Source organism: Lissotriton vulgaris, chromosome 6 (assembly GCF_964263255.1).
Source record: "Lissotriton vulgaris chromosome 6, aLisVul1.2, whole genome shotgun sequence".
In the NCBI taxonomy this organism is placed as follows: domain Eukaryota; kingdom Metazoa; phylum Chordata; class Amphibia; order Caudata; family Salamandridae; genus Lissotriton; species Lissotriton vulgaris.
In genome coordinates, this window is record NC_141694.1 from 1668871215 (window position 1) to 1668888956 (window position 17742).

The following is a 17742-nucleotide window of genomic DNA, read 5'->3' on the forward strand; positions in this document are numbered from 1 at the left end:
CCCCTTTACCTGTGGGGTTACCCACCGTGGGCTCCTGGTGCATGAGCCCGCTCGGCGGTCTCTCAGTGGTTTGGTCCAGGCCCGTTTGCCGAATAGATGCGGACAGGGCGCTCGAGTACCGCGGAGCCCTCCACCCTGCTATGGAAGCTGCTGCTGGAAACCCTCACCTTCGTTGACTGCGGGAGGAGCGGACGTCGCGGACTGCAGATGGGGCGGACGCCTGCAGTCGAGGCCCAGATGAGCTGAGTCGGCCGCTCCTCGCTGATTCCCGAACAGGTGCACAGCCTCCAGTGCTGAGGCGTCACGACTGGAGAGAGCCATTGCTGATCAACAGACACAGCCCGCTGGAGAAACAGAGTCTACGCCCCTCACCTCCCTTGCTGTGATAGGAGTGAATGTCGCAGGCCCCACCCGAAGATCTATGTCTTCGGCAGTGAAGGATGCGCGCCCTGACACCCAGACCGAGGCGAGACTCTGGGGACAGTACTGACGCAGCTGGAGGGAGCCGCAGCCGCCCGAACTCGGAGGTGAGTGGGGCTCTTGGCTTCTGGTGCTCTACCTGCGCCTGCACCTGGACGGGCCTGCAGCCTGTGCTGTCCTGAACTGTGGCGACAGGGGACACTGCGACAAGGGACTGCCTGGGTCCGCTTGCGGCCTAATTAAGTCTGATGGGGGAAACCGCCCGAGCGGTGCGCCCCCAGCGGCTTAGACCCTGCTGCCCCTGGCCAGAGGTCGCCTCTGCTTGGGACTGCGATTGCAGCGATCCCCCTGCTGGTGCTAGGCGGGGGGCACGGAACTAAACATTTTGCCCTGTTGGAGGGCCTCCTCCCCGCAGGTGCCGGGCCTGCGTCCTCTGTTGCTGGTCACACTGTGCTCTTCTGGTGGGGCTGGAGTACCTAGCACCACGCAAAAAGAAGTACTGGCAGTGGAGGGATTGGAGCCCCCCGGGACTAAGAACCTCGGTGGAAGGGCTGACTCCCTATGGCTGCTGCCCGCATCGTGATTCTGGCATGGACAACACTGTCTCCCCTCCTGTAAATTGAGCTGGATGCCAGCGGTGGCCTAACCTCCAAAGCACAAACCAGATGTAATTAGTGCGTCGCAGAGACTGAGTGGTGGTCTGCGGCCTCCCTGGTGGGGCTACTTGCCTGGCTTGCACAATGCTGAGCTAGGGGAGGATGCCCTTCGCGGGATGTCCCTCCTGCTGCTCGTACTCCCTACTCGCTCGGACACCAAGACGGAGGACCAGGGCTTGTTGTACCTGTGGATTCTCCCCGAGGCTGGTCTGTGAGGAGTGGCTGCGGAGCGCCGCTGCGGTTAGTGTCGGCAACCGATGCAATGGGGAAGGACAGGGCTGCAAAACCATCAGGGACCAGCACAATAAACCAATACACAACGCCCCACTACAGCGTAAAATGAGGCAGAACAGGGGCACCGAGGAGGATGCGGGTGAGGGGCAGGTTGAGCCCTCCTGAGCGGAACTAATGGCTGCATACAGGTATCCAGAAAGGCGTTGGAGAATCAGATTGAGGCTGTCAACATCTATGTAAATTTGCTCATGGCGGACCTCCGAAAAATTGAGTATACAGTGACCATGGCCGAGAGTGACATTGTGGAATTGAAAGGCGAGGTGGTGACGCTTAACCAACAGGTGGCCCGGATGTCTGAATCCACAAGGGCCCTGGAGCGCCGCGATGAGGATGGGGGGGGGGGGGGGGGGGTGGGGGGGGTTACAAAAAGGGGGTGGTGATGGACGGAGCATCTGAATCAATCAAACACTCACACCCAGTCAAAAGATCTGGGTTTAATCCATCACCGTTCTTCAGCCCACTCTGCCACCCCAGTTCAGACATGGCTATATGCAAATCAGTCTGACCCTGTGCCTCATGGGAACAGTCCAGCCTGAACTGCCAAGCCATGTCTTCCCTGGACCGGAAACAAGCCAAGACCGGTTTCTGGCATTCCAGTCCATGCGGAGGGCAGCGCCAGACGCAGCAGCATTTGCGTGCTGCGATTTCCAGAGCAGGGATCAGTGGAACAATTCCTAGAGCAGTGGATTCGTACCCAGCAGCGTCCTCTGAGTCTCTCATCATGAAGAGAGCACACAGGGCTCTAGTGCCACACCCTAAGCCACCCCCGCCCCCCATAACATTTCTTCTCCCCACGGCCTGGCCCACAACCGAGGGCCATCATAGCTAAAGTGTTAAATAAACATGATAGAGACTGTATGCTATGAGCAGCCAGGGAGCAAAAAGATTTATGCTATGAGCATACCAACATCGCCATTTACCTAGAGTACACCAGGCAGGTCCAGGAACTGAGAAAGTCTTTCTTGGGTGTTAAGAGGAAGCTATAGGAGCTACAACTGCAGTATATTCTGCTATACCCTGCGAATCTAAAGGTCCTGTTGCAGGGCAGGGTACACATCTTTAAGACAACAGGTGAGGTCTGGGAGTGGCTTGAGGTTCGTGGTGATGCGTTCCTCCTCTGGAACAGTGAGTTCAGAGACGGAGATGGGGCACCTGCTCCAGCAGGGGACCTTGGCGTAGAATTGAACTGGTGGTGGCCGGAGATGGTGACCCACATGTACAGCAAAGGGTCAGCGTGGGCGCGGACAGCGTCATGCAGCTGGATACATCGGGAGTGGAGTTCTGTTGCTCCAATGCTGCGTCCGCAACATTGGATCCCGATGATCAGTCGCAGATATTGGGCCCCACAGTAGAATTTATACCTGAGACATTGATGGAGAGGGCGATGGGGTCTAGGGGTGGTCCACCTGAATGGTTTATGCATTGCCTGAGTAGGTTGTCATTTGCTCATTCCTGGGTACATGTCTGGTTTGGTGGGAGGGTGGATCTGAGGGCCCTGGGTGAGCAAGAGCGATGTAGCCTAGTCAAAAAGACAAGGTGAAATGTGTGGGAGTGTATACCACATTTGACTTGTCCTAAAAGTACGGTACAGCTGTGAGGTAATGGTGTATCTATAAGTGAATGCCAGTGTGAACTGGGTGGGCCGGATGTTGCTGCTGATTGCACTGCAGTGCGTAGTTACAAGTCACAGTTGGGAGTATGGGAGAGCAGTGAACGTCCTGGCACGAGCATTCGCACGTACATTGTCCGTGGGTGGGGAGTTTTGTTATACTGCTTGCTTTTTGTGTGCACACCATGAGGGTAGCTTTGGTAGAGAGTGCTGACGGCGGCTGGGGGCCTGCGCTGCGCAAATTCCAAGATGAGGTAGTATGACAGCGTAGGTTAGGTTCCTCTGTTGGAATATTCGGGGTCTGGGTACTTACACAAAACGTCACAGGGTGCTCTCCTTCTTAAATGGCACTGGGTCTTGATCGCTTGCTTACAGGAGACACACGTGGACAACACTGGGGCCGCCAGAGTGGGCAAAAAGTGGTGGGTTCGGTTATTTCATACCTCCTACTTACCATATGCTAGGGGGGCTCTGGTGTGGGTGGCCCCGGGGATCCCGTTCACCCTGCAGTATGTGGAGGCTGACGTGGACGGCCAGTATGTATTAATACGAGGTGTCCTTGATGGGCGTGAATTCGCAATATTGAACACTTATGCACCAAACACAGACAAGTCTGCCTTTTATCAGACTAGACCTGATCGGGACCGCAGATCGGGATGTACAGCTTCTGTGACTAGGGGATTTCCAACTGCATCCTAGACCCCGACTTGCATAGGAGCCTGCTCCGGAAGCGGCACGAAACCGCAAATAACTAAGAAACCGCAAATAACTAAGAAACTGCGTGCTGTAATGGGGGAATTGGAAATGCATGATGCCTGGCGGGAACTGCACCCAGCCCAGAAAGTTTTAAAGTGTTACTCGCCCACACACAATACGCACAGTAGATGAGATGGGGCACCAGTATCTGGTATGCCGGCCTTTCAGGAGTTGGAGGTGACCCATTTGGCCAGATTCCTATCCGGTTAACTGCATGGTTCAGTGGCATCCCCTTACACTTGGACCCCGGAGATGGAGGTTGCCACCTGACAAGTTGAAAGATCAGGCAGAGGGAAACTCCCGGGCAATAATGGACTATATGTCGCACAACTGAAATGTGATCCCTAACAGAGCCACGGAATGGTAGGCACGGAAAGCAGTGTTACGGGGGTGGCTGTGGGGGTAACTGGATCAGGCGTCTGCTAAAACAGGAATTCCGAGAAGGGGAAGAAGAACTAGTAGAGGCCCTGACGGGTGACTGAACATTTTCTAATGCTGACGGTTGTGAGTTGCGAGATTCGAGAACGGATTAGTGACATGGGACAGCCTGGAAAAATATATGCTCACTGGTATTGCCAAAGGGGACAAATCTGGCTGCCTACTGGCATGGATACGAAAGAGGGAGCAGGCTCCACCATTACTAACCTGTCTGTGAGATTCCACTGGGGACATGGTTTACACCAGGGTGGTCATAACTGAAGTCTTTAAAGCGCACTTACATAGGGTTTACACAGCGGACCCTACCGTTTGTGCGGACCGTTATGTCCCATTCCTGCAGGGACTGGTGCGGATCTGCCTCCCTCCGGAGGGGGCAAAAAAGTGGGACATTCGGCTGACGCTAGATGAAATCCTGGAGGCACTGTTGGAGCTCCCCAGGGATAAAGCCCAGGGGGGAACCAGGTTCCCTCTGAAATTTTATCAGACCTTCTCGGAGAAGCTGGCCTAGACTCTGTTACGGGTATATGAGGAGGCGTTTTAGCGGGGAGTGTTACCCCAACCATGCGAGAAGGGGAGATTTGTATGCTTTTGAAACGGTGTCGAGGAACGGGACCCAGCAGCATATCGCCCATTAACCATGATCAATGCAAACGTTAAAATACTGTGTAAAGTACTGGCTAGACATCTGTCTCCATACCTTCTCCTCTTGATACATGAAGATCAATATGGGTTCAACAAGAGCATGAATATACAACGTTTATCTCACATCATGCCAGAGGTTCGGGGCTCAAACAAGGAACTAGCACTAGTGGCCGTGGACCTTGAAAAAGTTTTTGATACCGTTGACGGGGGTATGTACTGGAAGTTTTGAAATCAGCGGGGTTTGGTCCACGGTTTTGCAGATGGGTAAAACTCCACTACACAGACCCTTGTGCCCGGGTGCGGGTGGGCCCATGCCGGTCGGTGATGTGGACACTGGGGCGGGGAACACACCAGGGCTGCTTGCTATGCCCACTACTTTTTGCACAGGCCATTGAACCACTCGCAATTTGGGCACATAGGGTCCTTGAGGGCTGGGGCATAGGGGTAGGGGGAGCCTTGATGGAGTCTCCCTATACACTGATGGCACCCTGATCTACATCTCCTCCCCCCGTGATGCAAGACCTAGGCTACTTCAGCTCCTTGAAGACTTCGGAGCGTTCTCTCGGTTATGGCTAAATAAACACAACTCGTTGCTTTTCCCCCTGGCTGGCTTATCTGCTTGGCCGTTGGAGTGGCTTTTGGATCTTAGGCTGAGATGGGAAACTGGTCACTTCAGATATTTGGGAGTGCAGGTGACTCATGACAACCTGCAATCCCTTCACCTCAATGTGTCCAGGGTGGTGGAAGCACTCAAGGGATCAGTGGCATTTTGGAACCCTCTGCCTCTTTCTCTTATGGGCAGGCTTGCAGTTGCTAAGATGGTGGTGCTGCCACGATGCCTCTACGCGCTGCAGAACTCGATGTGTAACATTACCATATGTGTATTTAAGCAGCTGAATTCAGCGTTGGTCTTTCTGATCTGAATATCCCCAGGCGTCAGACTGGATCCGGAAATTTTTGTGTAGCAGTACCCTTGCGCGTCGGTAGGCGTCGTCCGCGGCTTCGCATCCGTCGTGGGCGCCGTGGTGACGTCGTCGGAGTACTTAGACGCCGCCTCCGCGTGCTGACGTCAGTTCTTCTTTTTCCCGCGCCAGCAAGGACAGATCTGGAAAAAGTACTTCTAGTAACTTTTTGACTAACTTTTTGGATCATTTTGATAATCTTTTCGAAGTCGTACGACTCCGATTGGTGCCATAGGGATGCCTGGATTAAAGCACTACGAGGATTGCGACCGCACGATGTCGGTCACGGATCCTCACAACCTGTGTCTAACTTGTCTAGGCGTCGACCACGACGACAAGGCCTGCTTCGACTGTCTTCGAAAGCCAGGGGGGAGCGGTCCCGCAGGCGACTCGAACTCCGGCAGTCGGTCCGTGCCGCGAGAGATCCCGGTCCCGGACCCACAGGAGGTCGAGGGACAGGTCGCGGGGACGGAGCCACCACAGCTCCGGGAGTCGGCACCACTCCTCCGGGTCGAAGTCGTCGTCAGGTAAGAAACACAAGAAGTCGACTCCCACCGACGCTCGCGCGACGCGGCTGGGGGTTCGGGTGACACCGCCCATGCGGCTCCGTCGGAGTCGCGGGCGTCGCGTCCAGCCCCACACCCTCTGGTCCCTGGGCGAGACGCGACGCCAGGAGAGATCGAGCCTATCCTCATGGCCATGAGGTCCCTCTCTCCTCCGATGGACTCCGCGTTGCCCTCTGGCCCAGCGGACCCGTCTGGGGCCCCTAGCGGGTCAGGGGCTTCGGCCCCCACGCCGTCGAGTGCTTCGGCCCCGACGCCGCCGGCGCCGCAGGGCCCCACGGTCCCGATGCCGCCAGCGCCTTCGGGCCCGGCGCCGCGAGACCCCACTGGACCCGCTTCGGGATCTGGGTCGTTGCCGGTGGACCTTACGACCCCCCGGCGTCGGTCCGTCAGGTGTCACCTCCGGCGCCGTCCCCGATGCCTCCCTCGCTCCGGTTCAGACGTCGGAACGGCGTCACTGGGCGCTGCTCTCAACGGCGCTTGGGTAGTTTCACTTCAATGAACCGGCCCCATTGGTTGACAACCCTGAATTTCAGGAGATGGTTGATGAGGAGTATTGGGAGCGGTCTGAGGACCCTCTGACCCGAGAGTGTCAGACTCTAGAGGACTGGACAGGTGACCTTGGGGATGCCAGTGGTCTGGACCGTGGCTTCGGAGGAGGGGGCAACCTACAGTGTGGTGTTGATGAGGGCTGCCAAGGCCTTGGGCCTTGAGCTCCCTGTCGCGGCCGTGAGGACTAACCTCCTCACTGAGGTCCTTAAACCGCAGTCATGCCCGACAGAGCCTCTGCTGCCGTTTAATGAGGCCTTGACCGACGTTCTTTTGAGGACTTGGTCCAAGCCCGCTACGGGTTCGCCCGTAGATAGGAACGTGGCCAGACGCCGCCGCCCGGCTCAGTTTTCCTGTCCACCCACCCCACCCCGAGAGCCTGGTCATCCAGGCGTCCACTTCCCAGACCGCATTCCCGTCGGCTCCGCCGGACTGGGAATAAAAAGGTCTTCTCCTCCCTTAGTCTGGGACTGCGGTCTTCCAACACTGCTTGCCTCTTGGGCCGCTACACCCACTCTCTGTGGGATACGGTCGCGAAATTGCTGCCAGCGTGTCCGTCGGAGGTACGGGCCAAACTCAGCCAAGCCCTTGTGGAGGGCCGGGATGCAGCCAGATATTCTATCCGGTGTGGGCTGGATACCACCGACTCACTAGGTAGAGTGATGGCAACGACGGTGGCGATTAGACGCCACGCCTGGTTGAGGTCCGCCAACTTTTCGGCTGATGTCCAAAACACCTTGATGGACATGCAGTTTGATGGCCGTCGCCTTTTTGGACTCCAGGGCTACGGCCAAGTCCTCTTGGCCCGGCGCCAGCAAACGGGTGCCTTTCGCTCCTTTCATGGCCAAGGAAGGGTCGCCCCCACACGTGCCGCCAGCCACACGCCGCAGGCTACTATCCAGCGCGGTGGCGGCCGTGGAAATCGCAGTGGAGGCGGCCGGGGACATAGGTGAGGCCAGTCCACATCCTCCCCCGCAGCATCCGCATCTAAACCCTCCTAGTCCGTGCTTCTCGGCCCATGTGACGCCAGTGGGGGACAGGGTTCGCCATCACCTCTCTCACTGGCGCACTGTCACTTTGGACAGGTGGGTGCTGCAGATCGTCCGGAGGGGCTTCTCCCTCCCCTTCGAGACGACCCCTCAAGCCATGGCACTGCAACACCACCGCGTATCGGGGGATCACTTGCGGCTTCTGCAGGAGGACGTTTCGGCCCTCTTGGCCAAGGGGGCCATCGAGCGCGTTCCTGGGCCAGAAGTAGCACGTGGTTGCTACTCCCACTACTTTCTGGTACCCAAGAAGGGCAAAGGGGGCCTACGCCCTATCTTGGACCTACGGATCGTCAACGGCTTCCTCCGGAAGCAGAAGTTCTAAATGCTGACTCTGGCTCAGGTCTTGGCTGCCCTGGACCCAGGAGACTGGATGGTAGCATTGGACTTGCAGGACGCTTATTTCCACATCCCCGTCCTGCCGACCCACCGGCGCTACCTGCGGTTCACGGTAGGCCACGAGCACTTTCAGTTTACCGTGCTCCCCTTACCAGCACCCCACTGATGTTCACGAAGGTGATGGCGGTAGTCACAGCTCATCTGCGCAGGTTAGGGGTTTCAGTCTTTCCCTACCTCAATGACTGGCTGTTGAAGGCGGGCTCGCCCCAGACAGACGTCAGCCACCTCCAGACGACGGCAGACCTCTTGCACCAGCTGGGGTTCTCCATCAATGTGCCGAAGTCACACCTGTGCCCCTCTCAAAAGCTCCTTTTCATCGGAGCGGTCCTCGACTCGGCGCATTTTCGGGTTTACCCACCCGAACAGCGGGTTCGGGATATACAGGCTCTCATTCCAATCTTTCAGCCTTTATCCCGAGTCTCGGTCAGGTTGACGCTGCGGCTTCTGGGTCTGATGGCTTCCTGCATCCTCCTGGTGCACCACGCCCGTTGGCGGATGTGGGCTCTGCAGTGGGACCTGAAGTTTCAGTGGGCCCAGCATCAGGGCAACCTGTCCGACCATGTCCTGATCTCGGAAGGCACTGCGAGACAGCTGCAGTGGTGGCTCACGGACCGCGATTGGGTCAGCGGCAAATCCCTCTCCCTTCCCCAACTGGAGCACGTGGTTGTGACGGACGCGTCCCTCCAGGGCTGGGGAGGCCACATGGGTGAGGCGGAGATCAGAGGCCTCTGGTCTCTGGCGGAGTCCCGGCTCCATATCAACCTTTTGGAGCTGCGGGCGATTCGTCTAGCACTGAAGGCATTCCTCCCCGCTGTCCGGGAGAGTGTAGTGCAGGTGTTCACAGACAACACCACCGCCATGTGGTACTGCCACAAACAGGGCGGTGTGGGGTCGTGGACCCTATGCCAGGAGGCTCTGCGCCTCTGCCAATGGCTGGAACATCAAGGCGTGACCCTGGTGGTTCAACACCTGGCAGGTTCTCTGAACGCCAGGGCGGACGAACTCAGCCGCCGGTGCATGATGGATCATGAATAGCGTCTTAACTCGGACGTGGCGCAAGGTCTCTTTCTGCAGTGGGGAGAGCCTTGGTTAGATCTATTCGCCACCGAAGAGAACGCGCAATGTCATCAGTTCTGCGCATTGGAATTTCCAAGGAGGCACTCGCTCGGAGACGCTTTTCGTCGCGAGTGGAGTTGCGGTCTGTTGTACGCTTTTCCGCCTATACCACTTCTGCCCAGAGTGCTGAAGAAGATCAGGCGCGACCAGGCACAAGTCATCCTTGTGGCTCCGGACTGGGCACGAAGGTTCTGGTATCCCGAGCTACTCAGTATGTCAGTCGATTCCCCGGTTCGTCTGCCTCTTCAGGAGGACCTTCTGTCACAGCCGCAAGGGCCGGTCCTCCACCCGAACCTGTCCAGTCTCCACCTCCATGCTTGGAGATTGAGCGGCGACAGTTGAGGCCATTTGACTTGCTTCCTGAAGTCTGTAACATCATTCTGGCAGCCAGGCATCCCTCCACAAAGTCGGTATACGCCTGCAGGTGGAACAGATTTGTGGCATGGTGCACAGCAAAGGCTATGGATCCTCTCTCCGCCCCTTTTTCTGAGGTTCTTCTCTTCTTTCTCTTGTCCAGCTGGGCTCTGCTCTGGGCACTATCAAGGGCTACCTTTCTGCTCGTTCAGCCTTTTTGAGGCTGCCTGATCAACCTTCTTTGTTCAAGTCCCCTATTGTTAACCGATTCCTGAAAGGCATCACGCATACATTCCCTCCTGTGCCCTTTGTGATGCCTCAGTGGGAGTTGAACTTGGTTCTTACTTTTCTGATGTGTGCTCCCTTTGAGCCACTTCACAACTGTCCTCTTAGCCTTCTTACTTTGAAGACTGCCTTCCTGGTAGCCATCACCTCTGCCAGGAGAGTGAGTGAGCTCCAGGCTCTATCCTGTAAACCTCCTTTACTTTCGGTCCATCCGGACAAGGTTGTGTTGCGGACAAGGCCCTCTTTCCTGCCCAAGGTAGTCACAGCCTTCCACATCGGGCAGTCCATCACCTTGCCCACCTTCTTTCCGCCTCCTCATCCCTCGAGAGAGGAAGAGAGGCTCCATCGTCTGGACCCAAAACGTGCGCTCTCAATTTATCTGGATCGCACACGCCAGTTCCGGGTGGATGACCAACTCTTTGTTGGTTACGTGGGCGCTAAGAAGGGGAAAGCGGTGCACAAGCGGACCATCTCGCGGTGGATCATCTTGTGTATTCAGGCGTGTTACTCCTTGGCTAAGAAGGAACCCCCTGTCGGGCTGAGGGCTCATTCCACTCGGGCCACAGCGACTACAACTGCCTTGGGCCGAGGAGTGCCCTTGCAGGACATTTGCCAGGCGGCTATGTGGGCCTCGCTGCACACGTTTGCAAGGCACTATTGCCTGGACAGCCAAGTCCGGAGGGATGGCTTCTTTGGCCGTTCCGTCCTCCAGGACTTTCTGGTGTGATTATTGGTTTGCAGACCCACCACCGGAGTTGGTATTGCTGGGGTATCTATTCTAAGGTAAGGAATCTATCACTAACGTGTCTCTTTCAGATGCACAAGTTACTACTTGTGTAACGATATATCTGTAAGAGACATTAGTTAGTGATAGATTCCTTACTGACCCACCCATCCTCCCCGTTCTGCGAACCGATATCTAGGGTTAAGGTCATCCCCTTTCAGGGCCCTAGTTTCAAGGCACCAGTGTTGGTTTTTAGCATAGCTCTGCGTTTCTGGCGCGGAAAAGCTGTGTCTAAGAACTGATGTCAGCACGCGGAGGCGGCGTCTAAGTACTCCGACGATGTCATCACGGCACCCACGACGCCGACTAGGGACGCTGAGCCGCAGACGACGCCTGCCAATGCGCAAGGGTACTGCTACGCAAACATTTCCGGATCCAGTCTGACGCCTGGGGATATTCTAAGGTAAGGAATCTATCACTAACTAATGTCTCTTACAGATAGATCGTTACACAAGTAGTAACTTGTGCTTCTGGGCAGATTATCGCAGCAGAGTGGTTATGCATGTATTGACACGAAGGTATGTGGAGGTTAGATTCAAATCCCCCGGGTTGGATCTCTTTTAATATGCACACAGTTATAGCATGCTGCCCGATAGTTGGATTAGGGAGACAACTGGGAAAAAATAGGCTCCTGAGGGGACGAGTTCAGCCAGATAGACTTCAAACGGCTCTTATGGAGGGTGCTGGATTTGTAGGCGACATGCTGTACGTGGTCAAACAGATTGCAAAACTGTGGCAATTGTTTGTAGAACACGAGTTAAATCATGCGCCTTTCCACAGGGAACTCCCCATATGAATACTTGCACAAGTGCAGAAAATGATGGAGTGGATGTCGTTCCAGGCATGGATGGAGGGGGGTTGTCAGGTGTTGGCAGACCTGTACTCAAACGAAACGTTTATCTCCTACAAGCAGGCTTGCGACTGCTTCGGGCTGGGCAGGGGTCAGTTCCTTCAGTACGCCTGTCTTTCAGATTTAACTAGGGCGACCTGGCTCACATACTCAAACATCCCACAACAACGCGAACATTGGTCAAAATACGGCTCAGGCCGTTGGCTCATCTCCCTCCTTTATAGTACTATGAGATCAGATGTGGTGGGCCCTCCTCCTAGGGCTCACTCTGATTGACCGGGGACCTGTCAGCCCCTTGTCTGAGTCAAAGTGGAAAGCGATAAACACAATTAAATGCAGTGTCCTGCAACACACACTTCAAGCTGATACATTTTAACTACTTACATCGCACATATATGTCTTTGATGGGCCTGAGCCGCATTGACCCCGTGCTCTTGGATGTGTGCCACAACTCCTTCTGGTCCTGGCCAAGCACAGGGTCACGATAACTTGGATGGGGACGCGCCCTCCCTGGATGCCTGGATGAGGGATGTGTGCAAGTGGTCCTTGGCTGAGAAAATGAAATACAAATTAAGGCTAGTAGAAGGGATGAGAAGCTGGAGGAGTAGCTCCGGTCTGGGAACTTGAGCGATCAGCATGACTCGGACGCTAGTGGATGTAGAACTGAGGAGGATGCCTGTTGAGGCTTCGATGTTCCTATGTTAAGTCTAGTGCTGTCTAATGTCTGGTAAAGTTGATAATAATCATGTACTGTTTTCTGATATTGCGCGCTGACGTTTATCACGGCCAGCTGTATTCTTTCTACTGACAATTTCTGCCTCTATTGGTGGTGCTGTTTTTGAAAAACTATAATAAAGCTTATAAAAAAATCCACAACCTGGCTCCCTACAGCCAAGGGTATGAGGAGCCTTAACCTCCTCAAAACTTCACTTCTTCTTACAACGATATGTCACACTTTAAGGTGGCAGTGGTTATATTGCAGGCCCAACACAAGTTACTGTCCTTGATACCAAGCTTGATCATTCTTATAGTAGACCAATGCATTCTGTAAGTTAGTTACTCTTCGTCCTAGAGAGACATAAAGTCAATCATGTGAGTGATATTTGTAGGCTTGAAATTTTTCCAAAAGGACTTCATCAAGGATTACTCCTGTTGTGGGTACCATTCATCTTGAAACATGAATGTTGAGTTGTCTAGAAGGAGGAACTTTCAGTAGAGGATGGTTTGACAGGTCAACAGAGGTAACATTGTTAAGTAGGTAAAATAAATACTTAATTTAGAAATTGTATTTTGAATCTAAGAAATCAATATTTAATATAGAGGCATCATTCCATGCTTGGTTTGCAAAGAAACCATCTGCCTTTATAAATGAGTGTCAAGCCAACTTGAGCAAAGCATACAGGCAGTCCAACTGTACCACCACGAAGAAACATCATGCAAAAGTGTATCTTGGTTAAAAGATGATAAAAATCCTTCCTAACCTTCAAAGAGGCTATGTCAGTTACATAAACCCACACAAACATCACCAAACAAAGTAATACTGTGAAATGCCCGCTGGTTATTGTTGAAGATGCAGGACTAAAGATGATACATTTGTTTCCTTAATCTTGCATGCATTGCATTTGGATTATTCCTGTCTCCTCTTACATTAGTTTTCAGTTTAAAATAAAGCAGTTAAACATATTTGTGCCTTATTACTAAGGGACATCCACCCCTAGTGGCTCTAGAACTCCATAATTCACAAACTGTTTGACCCGTGGTGTACACATAAGCGTCATTTTTGATAAATACGTCTTCCTGCAGATTCCACACCTGTTGAAAATCCCCAGGTGCCGAACAGAATTAAGAAACTTTTTGTACCTCTCCCACCACAGTAAGGAGCGCTGGCTCCATCTCGATGTCGGAAGCAATGTCAGGGTAACGTTACTGGAGCCATAGAGCATCCATCGTCTGGTCTGTTTTTTTCCATATTCTTTGACGCAGATCCAGAGCTTGTTGCTGAGATGTTTTCTCTGTGATTTTTCACAGGGAAATACCTAACACGGTTTCAGCGCACTATTCGGGAAATATCACTGTAGACAAATTCAGGTTTCAAATCATGTCACATTTCTAATTGGCAAAAGTCCATTTCAGACTCCTACATGGTCTGTTTGTGGGACCTGGAGTTGAGGCAGCACTCGAGATTGGGTGAAAAATGTTGTCTCTTGTATCCAAAAGCCATCGGGGAGTGTGAGGCTAAACCTTTAATGGCCCTTAGTGAGTATCGGCTGGACGCAGAGCCCGACAGGCTTTAGGCCGAGGTCTGCTTCGAAGTCGCACTCCTCTATATCGTCGAAGTCCTCCAAGGAAAAAAGGAGGAAGCACAAAAATGACTTCAATAGATACCGAACCAAGTTGGGAGGTATATCGCTTCGATTCACCCAGCTTCCTGTGAAGCTCCCCTTAGCCGGAGCTGGTAAATATCATCCTCAGTGTCACCACTCCCTCCAACCCGCACAACAGATCACGCTCCAGTCCGGTTGCTGCCATTGCCATATTTCCACTGGTGCCATTACAGCAATACCCAGATTTTCTGGTCACAGGAGTCAACAGTATGAAGGTTCTCTTCAGGCAGGCTACCGGCCCATCTGGTTAGTCTGTGAACCCCATAGGTCTGTTTGTGGGTCCACATGGGTTCATACTGGTGGGTCCACCCTCTGCACCATATAACCCGAGCGCTCCCCCTCAAAGGATGCTTCTTGTGCCAGCCAGATTCTCTCCTGTTTTAGGCCTATGGGGGGAGTGCTGCAACTGCTCGAACAGCCAGGTCTTGAGAAGTGTTCTGAAGGTCAACATCTAGTGGCTAGACTCAAGTAACTTTCCCAGCCTGACCTTCTGCCACACCAATGCTACGGGCAAACTTTAGATGCGTTATTCAGATCTGACTCCGATACAATTCAAATGCCAAGCCCCATAGAACATGATGATAATGATAGTAGTGAGGTAGCAAAGTTGTTACCCCTACCTTTGTTTGCACAGTGCTGATTTTCTGGCCCTCCAAAATGCCAGTGGGCTGGACACGTCGCTAGAGACCAAAGTGGAATGCCGGACAGCTCCTGCGCCTCTAGATGTGGCATCAAATCATGCTTTGTTAAGGAAAGCAGCGGACTTCCTGGAACTCTCTTTGGCCATACAGAGGCCAGGGTGGATATTTTGACAGAGCACTTCACCTGGCCTCGGCAACATCACAGCGTTGTTGCATTCGCTGATGCTCTTCTGAAACTTAAGGCAGAGTGGGACAAAGGCACCTTGGCCCAATGAGCCAATAGATTGATTGTTAGGGGATACGGGCCTGTGCCAGAGAACCCAGTCTTCCTCTCATTCCACCCCTCACAGGAAATCCTGGTGGTACAGATTTTGCCCTGCATTAAGCCGAATCAGGGTGCATTCACCATTTCCCCTCCACAGAGGACATCCAGAAACCTGGAGGCAGTTGTCAAAAAAGTATTTTCGGCCTATAGCTTAGCCCAGAGGTCAATGATTGCAACATATCTACTCGCCAGGTACACACATGCGCTGTGGTAAATGGCAACTTTGGTGGTCCCTAGTTTCCCAGATCATCTTGGAGACAACTTCGCAGAAGTGCCACGGAATGACTGGAATGGCTCACACTATTTCGAGTGTCTCTAACAAGTAGCTTGTAAGGTAGCTGTGAGTACCTCTCCTATGTGCAGCCTAGCCTACTAACATAGCTTTTACTTGGTTGAATTATTATTATGTCTAAAAAAAGAATAAAAGAAATGTATCCAAGATAAAAATGTGTGTATTTTCAGAACTCATAAGCTGATGTTTGGAGACTGTCGAATTTTCAAAATGTATTTAAATATATTATTTGAGTTGGAGAGATATATTACTCATATTTTTAACTTGGTGCCAGGGGAATTGCAGCTATGACTTTATTACCCATGTACAGTAATTTCAAATTGTCAATTGGCCTCAAAGTTTTTTTTACATTATTGTTAGAACCCTGTCCAGCAGGGTTATGCATTGGGCACCGTTAAGGGATACATTGCTGCCTTTTTGGCATTTCGCTGCCTTACAAACCAGCCATCGTTTTTCAAATCCCCTGTCATAATCAAGATTTTGAAGGCACTGATGCCCAGTTCCACAGACTCTATTTGGTGTCCTCCAGGGAGACTTAAAATTTGTTTTAACTTTTCTGATAGGTGCCCCTGTGGTCCCTATTCAGAATTATGTGCTCTAACTTTCAAAACTGTTTTCTTTGGGGCCATCAGTTAAGTGAGGCATGGTGCGTCAGTCAGTTACAGGCACTGAGCTAGCCATGCCTCTCTCATGCTTCTTCCAGCAAAAAATAAACTAAAACAGCTTTACTTTCTAAGGCGGTGACTTCTTTCCACCTGCGGCAGTTCCTCCCCCTTTACCTTCAACCCTATCCTGCAGAGGAGGAGAGAGTGCACTGACTGGTCCCTACGGAGGGCTGGCAGTTATTATATTGACCTCTCAAAGGCTATTGTGTCTGATGACCAGCTTTTTGTAGGATATGCAGACAGCAAAAAAGGCACGGTGGTCCAGTAGAGGTTTGTTGTACTGCACTGCATCACAATGGTCTGTTATTTCATCCTCTCTGCCTTTAAAGGCATGGACAAAATTGACAGGGTCCTGATATCGTTGCTGCCCTTTAGGCGCCAAGATGGCGCCAGCACCCCATACTGACATAGGAGAGCTATTAAGTGTCTAGATCCAGTCTAGCACCTTGGTATGTTCAACAGTAGAGAAAGCTAGTCACCACTTGAGTAATCTGCAGGTAGACAGAGTATACACCAGAAAGTTTGCTACCGAAGAGAAGTATCTTTTTTATATGGGTGGCAAGAGGTAGCATGTACTGTTGTACCTCAAGACACTCCTTACAGGTCCATCCGCAAAGCCCTTCAGTGCCTAGTAAGGGAAATGTGCTACGTAAATAGTGTTGCCATACTATGCACTGCTGGAAAGAGTAGAAGGAAAACAATGGCAACTGGTTCTGGAAAATAACTACACATTGCAATGAAGGGCAGAAGGTGAGTCAAAAGGAGGCTAAGACCTCAAAATACTTGAAGCTATTACTCTGCTTTTATTGTGTCTCTCTGATTTTTTTGCACCCATCATCATCACTTTTTTCCTATTAAGGGCCTTTGTTTTAGTCACTTGATTGTGGACCAATCTTTGTACTTTCACATGTGTATAGTAAAATAGTAGTGGATAATACAATATAATTATAAATATAAAATAGGGCCTCCGTTTTTTGTTCATGTTTTGCAAATTAATATTTGTTTTCTTAATACTGTGCTATTTATTCACTTTTACATATTAACCAATGTATAAATGATGTTCATAATTTTTATGAGATGCTATTAAACCACACATTTTCTTATCGGTGCACAACATTAATGAACCTTAGCTTGAACTGCAGCTTATGCTTACTTTCTGATACCATGCTTGTTACATTCTTATGATGTAGCTAAATATTTTCTATGTCTGAATTCAAAGGACAAATACATTGATCTTTTCATCATATACAGACCTTTAATATTCAATTTTTTTGTAATTAATGTTATAGTCTAATCAGAAAGTTAATGCACGTTGGACCACGGAAGAGCAGCTTCTTGCTGTACAAGGTATGTTAAAGCAATTGATTACCGAATTACATTTGAAGCGTTTTAGCCCTGCATTGATGATCTATATTAACATTTATTGTATGGGCAAAGTAGCATAAATGTAGTTAAATGCGAGCATAGGTTCCTTTTTTCTAATTGAGTAATTATTCCTTCAGCATGGATAAATCCATATTGTCTTTGTATTACTGCAGCAGAATCTGTTACTGGATATTCCATCCATTTATTTGTCAATTAATTCATTTCGCTTCTTTTTTGTAAAATTTGTAAAACTTTATTGAATATGACAGAAACAGCCGACACGTGTTTCACCCTATGTAGCGAATAACGCCAGGGCTTTCTCAAGGCTATGCAAATTTACACATCAT

General features: G+C 51.7%; 1 protein-coding gene across 3 annotated transcripts in view; it reads left to right on the plus strand.

Annotated features, from left to right (window-relative positions):
- RCOR3 (REST corepressor 3) overlaps nt 1–17742 on the plus strand; it is a 302941-nt gene that overhangs the window by 229535 nt on the left and 55664 nt on the right. For all 3 annotated transcript variants that reach the window (XM_086927837.1, XM_086927839.1, XM_086927838.1), the window contains one exon: nt 17320–17377. In XM_086927837.1, the coding sequence (XP_086783963.1) occupies nt 17320–17377 (58 nt within the window). The remainder of the gene's footprint in view (nt 1–17319; nt 17378–17742) is intronic.